The following is an 11,087-nucleotide window of genomic DNA, read 5'->3' on the forward strand; positions in this document are numbered from 1 at the left end:
AGAATTATTTTCTTGATTCAATATTAATTTGATCAGACAGACAGGCCTCTTCCTATACTTCTATGCAATAAGTCCAATCAACTTTAAACCCACTTGGTCCCTGTACTGTAGGCCTACGACTAATTTAAAACACAAGTCCCAACTTCTGGTGACTGATGCCCTTCTATAGTTAGACTCACTGAAAATACACCCCTGTTTGAGGATAGAGGTGACAGAACAGAGTAGGCAATAAGGGAATTTGTTGCATGATTGACTTCATTCGCTAAGTATTAGTAATAATAATACATAACCCTTATTCGAACTGAAAACTGATGTTTGGACGCCATCTAGTGCCCATCAGCAGACACTACATGTGAAGTCCACATTCTATGAATGTGTTAAAAATCGCTTTCAGATTTGAACAAATACCGATCGACAACAATGTAGACAACTCACAGTTTACATCTGTGAGTACCTGTATGTTCTTCTATATTTCTAACCGTTTATAATGTTTTTGTATAGCACTGTAGCCTATATTTATATTATATGTCATTAAATGTTCAGATGAATTGAATAAGGACCCCGATGGAAACAAGCCATAGTGCTTTCAATAGGCCTAAATGATAAATGATTGAACAGTAAATAATATTATACAGTACCACCTAAGGTGACCTTAAAATGTTTGTATTTTTGAAGGGCACTAGCCCCTCCTGGCCTCCTATATTCAGCTATTGGTGTAGATTTTCTTCTTACACAAACATTAAATTCCCATTGACAATGAATGGATCATTTGTCATATGTGTCTGACCAAATCGACGCTGTGATGATGATAAGAGCACCCCTCACATCACACGGGTGTGATTTTTGTATTCCTACTATAAGGCTGTCAATCAATTCAAATATATCTGATTAATCGCATGATTGTCCATAGTTAATCATTATAATTGCAAATTATTGGAACAATGACAAAATACTGTCCAGACTCTTCAAGTAACAAGGTGTGCATGATGAAGACCTCGCATGGTCGAAACATGTTGGCAGTTGCCTTTTAATTAAATAAAGGCTTATTTTTTCTGTGTCTTGGATCGGGCCTGATCCAAACTCAGGCCCGGATTAACAATGGAACTTAGTGGAGCTTAAACTTCAGGGCCCGCAGGTTGCAGGGCCCTGTGCACAGCTGTTGCTTCCGTCAAAACCGTATTCATATAGTCACCGATTTCAATGTAACGCAACACAGGAACCCCAGCTAGGATAGTGTTTTTGGTCATCCAACCGTTTCTTAACCACTCGGTGAGGGGACAGACACTCAAAAATAGCAGATCCAGCGTCGTCGGGGAGCAGCCTTATAACTCTATGGGAGCAGCAGCGATAGGGCTGGCAGTGCACTGAATATGCACACGTTCATTCACTGGGCGCGCAAACACAAAAAGTGTCATTCTTGTGTTAGGCACATGCGAATCACATAGTGCCAGGACCCTCGGAGGGGTTGATTCGGCACAGGACCTTTTTATATACAGTATTTTACTATAGTCACCTTCGTTATCTCCTGTGAGCGCCTGGCTATTCCTGTTTTTACTATAATCATGCACCTTCGTATCGCCTGTGAGCGTGTGGATATTTCTGCTTTCTGGTTATTCCTGTTTCTTCCGGAACAGCCCATCAAACTCCAGCAGGCTACTGTCGCCGGGGAGCGGGCAGTGCGAGGATGACGACGTACTCAGCCGGCAGTCCTCGATGGACATGTCCACGAGCGGCACCTGCAGCGCCTCGGCCATGACGCGCCGGACGTTGTCGGCGAACAGCGACGGGTCGCTCCTCTCCTCTTCTGAGGGGGCGTAGACGGGCAGGTACTCCATCTCCACGCGGTTGTCCAGCTGGCACAGCGTGAGCCACAGGACGGTGAGCGTGCTGGGACCACGCCACGTCCATGTGACCGTGTCCGGCCTGTTGGGGAAGCGCAGCACCACCGGCTGAACCGGGACCCCCGGTATGAAGGCGCCGGCCTTGAACCGGATCAGGCCCCGCCGGTTGGTGCACGTCGCCTCGGGGAAGATCATGATCTGAGGCCCTCCTCCTCCTGCAGAGCAAACCCTCCGCTTGATCTCGTCCACCGTCTTGCTCCGGGAGTTGCGGTCGGAGCGCGACACGAACACGGGCCTGATGAAGTCGAGGATGGTGCCGAGCACCGGGATGCTCTTGCACTCCAGCTTGGCGACGATGGAGCCGCGGCCCACTGCGACGGGGATGCAGTCGAAGAAGGTGGAGTGCGGTGCCAGCACAAGGATGGGCGCGTCGGTGGGCGCCGCCTGCTGGCCCTTCACGGCGATGCGGTGGAAGCCCGTGCAGAACCACACGGCACGCATCACGGCACGCACGCACGCCTCCAGCAGGCGGCGCCACCACGACGGAGGAGGATCTGCGGCGTTGGCAAGTTCGGAGCGTCCCAGGGAGGCGGCGGCCGCCAGCGGCCACGCCAGCAGGATGAGAAACGTGACCAGCAGGACGCGCAGCGGGAACAGCGTCAACGACATCAGGCCGATCTTCAGCTTGTCCACGAGGGTCAGCTCCAGCTGGTGGACGAAGGGGTTTGGGGGCGGCGAGGGAGCCTCATCGGCGCCTTCTCGTCCCGTGGGGAACGTCATGGTTCGATGCCGGTCTCCTGTCGATGTCATGGGGACAAATCCGCTCGGTCGACTCGACATAAATGATCGGAAAATGTGGGAAGAGTCTGTATTTTAGGCTGGAGGAGGTCGGTGGCTGCGTCATTCTTGCCCAAATATGGAGTTTTTCAGCCAGAGACCTGAAATTTACTATGATTACTATGAAAAGTTAGTCTTTGTCTATATACAGTATAATATACTGTATGTCCCAGTGTTTTCAGTTCCTTGTCAGTTCGTTGTCGTGAATAATGTGGTCAGTTTCCTTGTGTTTTCCTAGTTATTCCAAGTCCTAGTAGTTATTTCCTAGTTGTTCCAAGTGATTTCATAGTGTGCGTTTTGAGAATTAAAACCACTTGAATATTCACTCCTGTGTGTGCCTGGTTCGTTCTGCACCTGAGTCTTACACCTCCATACTAGCAAAACATAACCCAGCAAGCCAAATGACGTCATGATAATGTTATGATGATAATGATGATCTTTACGTCATTTCCAGGACGTCTTCACCAGTTGAAATAATCTAAGCTTTGATCTGGCCTCAATCGCACTCCCTCTGATTTATCCAGGGACGTCCGCCTAGTGGGCAGATTTTATGTTGGTTGAAATTAGGTGATATTCTGGGCCAGATCTGACTAGTCTTAATTGGTTTATCTTGATCTGGCTCCAATAGAGACGTCACAGATTTGTCCAGAACCACAGCTCTAATCTAACAAAAACATGCTTTAGAATAGATTTGTGAATTAAATGTCAAATTCCTAGCCAGTAAATATAACTTTATTTCAGGTTTCACATGAAGCATACCATACTTATGCAACAAAAATAATATCTGAAAAGATATAGCCCTATATTATTACTTTTCGAGCTATGCTACTTTTGATGCTTTCGTGCGACGCTAGGGTGGTAAGTTGCGAAAAACACAAAAAGTTTGAAAAGAGGTAAAGAGATTTCTGCCCAGCGACGATGCATATAATGAACCAAGAATGATATCTGGGAAAACATATAGGCCTGTACAGATGTACAGTATTATGAAATATGCAGAACAGAAAATTTAACATGAACATATCTTTTTACACATTGATCCCTCACACTTTACTCCTCAAACTGGACAAACTAAATGTAACCTCAGTAAACTTCGCCTAACCGTATTACGTACCACCAGTAAAACTATGCTTATACCTACCTTATTCATACACATAACCTCAGTAAAATGAATACAATAACTGCTTCAGGGCGAGCGTTCTGGTTACCCTCCAGTGTACCAAGGCCTCATTGGACACTAGTTGTGTCTTAAATAGTGACTCTAATTTAGATTGGAAGTTTAATTGTGCTTTAACGGAATAAAAAATAAAAACTTTGGAAAAAATACAATTTGAATATACAGAAAATGTCTAGTTTTAATCACTTAATTAAAAGACAACCTTACTTAAAAAATAAAATGTGAAATAAAATCTAAACCTAAACCCCATAACGAAACAGGGTCCGAAACGTACAGTATATATTCCCTATATCTGTTCAAGGTTTCGACTGTCATTAGACTTTGGTAAAACATTCTTGTGTTTCTAGTGCTCGTCCTGTTTCGTCTGTTGGCGTCCCTTTGCAGTCAGTTGGGTTTCCCACTGCCTGTGCCCCACCATTGTATGCCTCAACATATATCACGGTGAAGGATATTCTGGGATTTACTTCCGTGGCCTGTACTGGCAGCATGCACAAGACATTTGGTGCCGCCCCAGACAGACAGACACGTCTCACACACGCACACACTCACCCTCTTCTAGTCTAGACTAAAAACACCATAGGCTAGCTGCCGTTCCCACTTTGTCACCCTCATTATGTCTATTTTCTTCCATAAATGCCCCTTTCCCTGTTTTGTTTTTAGTATTGTATTGGAAAGGTGGTATAAACCATATTGATTTAAAGAACTGACACTTGCTTCTGCATGGGGACCGCACTGTCCACATCAAGCTGCTTTCCATCGTTGGGTGTATGCTCCCTGAAGTCGCTCTCACATAGCAGCACCTGGATGGGGAGGGGAAGATCACTGGTTACAGGTCAAACCATCAAAAGGGAATGACGAGAAGCTTCACAATGGTGGGTTTAAAGCTCTCCAGAGTGGTCACAGTTCAGTTCTGGGACCAATTCAGCCGTCAATTTCAGCTGTCTGAAGGAGGCTGGTAGCATGTCCTACATGCTACCAGCAGTACCCACTACATACTATGATGTCAGTAGGCAGTTGTCGTAGTACCTGGAGGCCAGGTTTTGATGAGGTGGGTGGTGTATTGTAAACTTGACCTTCTGCTTCTTTCTGGAGGCGGAGGACAGCCCGGCGTCAGTCCGCTAATAGCCTCGGAAACCCAGACGTTTTTATTTCCAGGGAGGAAAAAAAAGTATGGGTCTGAGTCCACTTCAATTCGGCATAGAGTAGCGCAAACATTGCTCACTCTCTGCTGATTTCTGATCGTCTGCACCTTTGTAAAATTGACATACACACGCACACATGTACACACACACGCTCCTCTCTCTCTCTGTCGCTCTAAGTAATTAGTCTCATGTCGCGCAGCTGCGCATAGTTTCTCCCGGCGGATCCTGCCGGGAGCTGCCTATGCCATAAAAAGCATAGGTGAGTTCCAGGCTAGTCCGCTAATGGCTCACACTCGTCGGTCAGTGGGTGGGTTGGATGTCGGTGTACGCACCTGTCGCTTCACGGCACATAGCTGTACTCGTCTATCGAGCTCTGGCTGCGCTCAATGTACTGCTGGTCGATGAGCACCTCAATGCACTTCTTGATGATGCTAATGCTGGGGTTGAACCTGGCTTTAGAGTGGTTGATGACCTCCTGGATGAGGGTGTTGTGTCGCAGAACCTTGCGGACCTTCATGATTCTCACTATAGCAGCCTGTAAATACATTTTGCGGTCCTCTTCCACAGTGCTCATTGTCGGCTCCATCTCCTGTGGCACGTCTTTGGGCATCATCGCGATCTTGAACTTGGTCCTTTTACTGGTGAAGCCCATGTTTAACGAAAACGTGGACTCGGCCCCTATTCCCTCCTCTTGCGAGTCGTGGTTGAGAATCTTGACGTCCAACAGGGACTTGATAGTCCTCTGAAGCTCCTTCTCGTTCATCTGGGTGCTGTCTTGCAGCTCCTTGTAGGCCACCATTTGGCTGTTGTTAAAGGCCAGCAGCACGGCCATTTGGTATGTGGTCACCATGGCCACGTAGGGCTTGGACAGGTAGTTCATCTTGACCTCACCTGTGCACAGATACTGCAGCCAGGTCAACTTTCTACCACTGAAGTGTTGATTATAGAACAGCGCAAACATCTGCACACTCTTCTCTAGTTCTTGAGGGATGGCGAAGGTGGAGGAGGGGACATGTGTGAAGGGCCAGGCTCCTGCCTGCAATACGGAGATTTGGAAGCTGATGCCCAGGTCTACCACGGTTTCATGGGATTTGACAAAGTTGATGAACTTGTTGTTGAGGTCAGCGCTTATGCTCATGTCTGTGTACATTCTATGGAGCTTGCTTGTGAACATGTAGCCGCACATTTGCTTTAGTTTGTTGATCATGGCCTCCTCTGAGTCCATTGACAGTGACTGGCCATGTATTAACCGCCTTGCCAGCAATCCAGCGTAAAACTTCTGAAAGACGTCCTTGTCGTCGATGTACTTGAACACTGTGTTGAAGCTGGTCAGTTTGTCCTCCACCTCGTTCTCTGTCATTCCCTTTGCATTTTTCCTCAGCAGGTTGTCACAGTACCTGGCCAGCAGTTTAGGGGCTTTGCAGATGGACATTTGTTCCCTGTGGTTCACCACTGACGTCAACGCCTTATCAAAGGCACTCATGAAATGATGATCCCCGTTCAGAACCGTCTGGATAAGCTGAACAAATTTACTGTGAATCTCCAGCACAGACTCGACAAACTGTGTCGGCGGCATATTGTCCTGAGAGAGGTTACTAGTGGCTCGGAGGCCCTCGTTTTGGATATGATCATGCAGCTCCTGGATCATGTGAGGTAATCCACCGTACACGGCCCGCAGCAGGGTGTACATGTTGGCCATGTCGTCTCTCTTCTCTTGCCGGACGATGTTCCGACACTCCCTTTTGAGGAACTGCAGGTGGTCGGCCACCATCCTCTGCTGGCATTCGTAAAGGACTTTATAGTAGAAGCTGGGGTGTAGGTACTTCCGGCATCGCACCTCCTCGTCCTTCAGCCACGCTACAACCTTTTCCATATACTGTGAACAGTTGGACTGTTGCAGCAGATTGGAGGCTTCCTTTTTGTAATACTCTCCCGTCAAAGCCGTCAAAGCGCTACCGAGTGCACTCTTGTCGTCGATGTACTTGAGCACTGTTTCGAAGCTGGTCAGTTTGTCCACCACCTCGTTCTCCGTCATTCCATTTGCAGACTCCCTCAGCAGATTGTTACAGTACCTGGCCAGCAGCTCGGGGGCTTTGCAGATGGACATGGGCTCCCGGTAGTTCACCACAGACGTCAAGGCTTTATCAAGCGTGGTCATGAAATGCTGATCCCCGTTCAGAACCATGTTTATGAGCTGAACATACTTCCGGTGAACCTCCAGCACAGACTCGACAAATTGGGTTGGCATATTATCTCTAAAGAGGTTGGTAGTGGCTCGGAGACCCTTCTTGTAGATATGGATCTGCAGCTCCTGAATCATGTGAGGTAAGCCACTGTTCACGACCCGCAGTAGGGTGTACATGTTTGCCATGTCACCAATCCTCTCTTGCCGGATGATGTTCTGACACTCCCCATGGAGGAACTGCAGGTGGTCGGCCACCATCCTTTGCCGGCATTCGTGGAGGACTTTGTCATAGAAGTTGGAGTGCAGGTACTTCCGACATCGCATCTCCTCGTCTTTCAGCCGCAATACGACCTTTTCCATATACTGTGAACAGTTGGACTGTTGCAGTAGATTGAAGGCCTCCTGTTTGTAATACTCCCCCGTCAAAGCTGTCAAGGTTTCATCGAGTGCAATCATGAAATGCTGGTCCCCGTTCAGAACCGTGTTAATGAGCTGAAAGAATTTACTGTGAACCTCCAGGACAGACTCGACAAACTGCGTCTGCATGTTTTCCTGAGAGAGTTTACAAGTGGCTCGGAGACCCTCGTTGTGGATGTGGTCCTGCAGCTCCTGGATCATGTGAGGTAAGCCGCCAGACACAGTCCGGAGAAGGGTGTACATGTTAGCCATGTCGCCTCTCTTCTCTTGTCGGATGATGTTCTGACACTCCCCATGGAGAAACTGCAGGTGGTCGGCCACCATCCTCTGCTGGCATTCGTGGATGACCTTGACAGAGGAACTGGGGTGCAGGTACGTCTGACAACGAACCTCCTCCTCTTTCAACCGCAACAAGACCTTTTCCATATACTGTGAACAATTGCATTCTTGCAATAGATTGGAAGCTTCCTGTTTGTAATACTCCGCCATTTTTGTCAAAAACGGCTCCTCAAAGATTTGCTGATAAAACTTGAGCGGGAACTTCTTGTACTGTTCAACTTGAACAAAGGAGTTGATGACCCCGTGAACTGCTTTCTGTTTGGGGTCCTTGCCAACACGATCATTTTTTATATCATTGAGTAGCATCCGGTACAGCATGGGCTGCAGGGGCTCGATCATCAGCTTCCTCCACACATCTAATGCCAGCTCCCTGATCTTCATGAGTGGTTCGATCATGTTGTGATGCCTGTATATTAAGTCCAATAACTCGGTGCCCTTGTTGAACCCTTCCCAGTGTCTGTTGTACGTCAGCGAAACCTGCTCTGACTCTCGAACCTTCTTGTACAACTGACGGACGTGAGTTTCCAGAAACACCTTAGTCTTTGTATATAGCTTTTTACCAAGTGGCTCTGGGTCTGCAACACACAATTCGTAAATGTCAAAGAAGCTCTCATTCCATATAGATTTCTCTACGTAGCCTTCAATCACAACTTGCTTGATTGTCTTCAGTAGGTTGATCCACGTCTTGTCAAAATCCACCACCCGGGACTTCAAGCACATTCTATGGGTCCTCTTTGGAATCGGACAATTTCCTGTTATGACCGATTCATAACTTCATGCTCGGCAAAAGAATGTATATGTACAGCACATACTAACACTTATATAGGGTGCAGCAGCATAAATGTCAGGCAAAGCTTGACCAATCAGCAAAGCTGATGATTATCGCAATATTATATCATGTCATCATCATGACATTTTCATCCTTAGGACCCAAAATCACACCTTGGAAAGCATGAGTGTCTATTTCAAACAAAGTGTTTTTTGACTGGGGGGGTCATATTTTGACAGCAGGAATTGCCTGTCATAATTTGACCCCCCAGTATTAGGATGTTGATATTCATCAAGAGAGGACGTACAGTTGTTGGGTTTTTTTGCCACAATAATCATGACATTTTCATATCATCGCTCACTCTGGCCAACTGCAGGTCCTCTCTGACCGCATCCATAAACCTCCTTCTTAGCCTTTTTTGGTTTCCTGGAAACCCAGTAATAGCTATTTTTGTACCTCCTTGATGTGAAAGTACTTGGAGGCCAGTCAGTACTATGACATAACTACTGTGACGTTAGTCTCGCCATACCAGTAAGATAAGACGGCCTGAGGGCGAGAAGCACGCATCCGCCTGGGTGACGGCAGACTGCTGGGCGAGCGCTGGTGATTTGGCATGGGGGGGTCAGATCAACATAATATGGAATGAATTCCATATATGGACCATATCTTGACTGTACAGAGTTTGATGAGGTCAGATCAAAATATGGAATGTCAGAAGAGTTCAGCTCCATATATGGACGTCTAAGGGTGGCAAGCAGCGGGGGCAGTGTCTTGAGTGTACAGGGTTTGATGAGGTCTGGGTTAGGGTTAGGGTTAGATGGTAAAAAATCACACCCGTGTGAAGTGAGGGGCACTCTTATCATTATACATCATCATACATCATCTCATGAACAACTGAATTTATGTGATTGGTTGGTTAAATTTACGTCATATTTGGCGGACATTTGACCTAATTTCTCCTTTCATTGTCAATGGCAAATATGAGACGAGCAGGGACAATATTTAGCGGACATTTGACCTAATTTCTCCTTTCATTGTCAATGGCAAATATTGGGACATGTGGGGACAAAAGCTGTATATAGGAGGGGCTAGCACCCCACAAAAATAGCAAAAGTAGCAGATCTACAAGCTCAAAATGTGACGCTTCGTGCCACATTTCAAGCATGCAGATTTGCTACTTTTGATACTCTTGTGTGACACTTTACTATGATCAAGTATGCAAGGTTTCTGCCCCGACAGGCTACAGCAACTATATAGAATATCATGTGCTCACACACTGTTGTTAGACTTTATAACAATGTGACTGGCTGCTTCCTCGTTCACACTCTTTTTGTTTTTTTGTTTACAGATTTGCATGCATGTTTTGTTTGCACATCACTGGTTGGGTTATTTATTTTATTTTAATACTCACTATTGTGTTATGAACACAGTTCATAACATAGGCTTATGTGCTTTCAATAACTATTTACACTCGGATACATCTTTATATACTTCCTTCTGACCATCATCAGCAAGATTTGGTTGCATACACAGTATACTGAGAGTGAAGTAAAATATACCATACTGTCTCTGTTGGTTGGAAACCTCATGTACAAAACCTTCCAGGATTCAAATTCAAAAGGATTCCAGCATTCAAATTCAAAAGCAAGTTTAGGCTACAACTCTGGGGGGCTCTAGTGTTCAGTGAGGGTGGTACAGGTGTGACTGTCCACCTTGACCACTTGGGGTCTGGCAATTCGTCCAGTGCCAGGTCACACACAGTCACACACACTATAATCACACTGTAATCATCACACGACCAGCCCACAACCAAACAGTGGGACACATTCAATTAAACACATTATTATTTTTTACTAATTCATTCCAGGTTACTGTTGGCCTATAGAAAGTATATACATGGTCTGTTAATACTGGGTATTGAACTGTGTATGAAAATATATTGAATCACAATACAATACAATTAAACATATATATACAAGACAGAATAACTGAAATAACGGAATTGTAAAAGAGCTGCACTTTGACAACAGCCACAACAGATGATGAAGTAATGGCTATTCCCTAAATTGTGTTGCCTGAAATCTCTCTTTTTTGTGTAGGCTACAGATTGTCATATAGGCTAGTATTAGGCAAACCATGCACCGAATTGCTCAGAATGTAGCGCTCTAACAGTAAAAACAAAAAAGGCTAAATCAATGATAGTTAACCAAATTGACATGGAATTTAAGTTAAAGCTATTATATTATGATAATGCGTTATTTATTTATTTATTTTCTGCTTGATGTAGCACTTTGAGATTTGTTTCAAATGTAAAGTGCGTTATAAATAAAATGTATTATTATTATTATTATTAATATTACAACAACATTGTTTGTACATTGTA

General features: G+C 45.6%; 2 protein-coding genes across 2 annotated transcripts; both read right to left on the minus strand.

Moving 5' to 3' along the window:
* Positions 1–1,610: 1,610 nt before the first annotated feature.
* On the minus strand, positions 1,611–2,621 carry LOC310878655 (lysophosphatidylcholine acyltransferase 1-like; the record flags this gene model as incomplete). Its single annotated transcript, XM_083793024.1, has 1 exon — positions 1,611–2,621. One exon carries the CDS (start codon positions 2,619–2,621, stop codon positions 1,611–1,613), a length of 1,011 nt encoding a protein of 336 aa, XP_083649150.1.
* A 2,713-nt stretch (positions 2,622–5,334) lies between these two features.
* LOC310878657 (cullin-2-like) lies at positions 5,335–8,655 on the minus strand (the record flags this gene model as incomplete). The annotated part of the gene is made up of 2 exons (XM_083793026.1): positions 5,335–6,946; positions 8,078–8,655. The coding sequence occupies 2 exons, from the start codon at positions 8,653–8,655 to the stop codon at positions 5,335–5,337; spliced, it is 2,190 nt and encodes a 729-aa protein (XP_083649152.1).
* Positions 8,656–11,087: the final 2,432 nt, after the last annotated feature.

Source organism: Protomyctophum parallelum (assembly GCF_964188405.1).
Source record: "Protomyctophum parallelum genome assembly, chromosome: 21".
Taxonomy (NCBI): domain Eukaryota; kingdom Metazoa; phylum Chordata; class Actinopteri; order Myctophiformes; family Myctophidae; genus Protomyctophum; species Protomyctophum parallelum.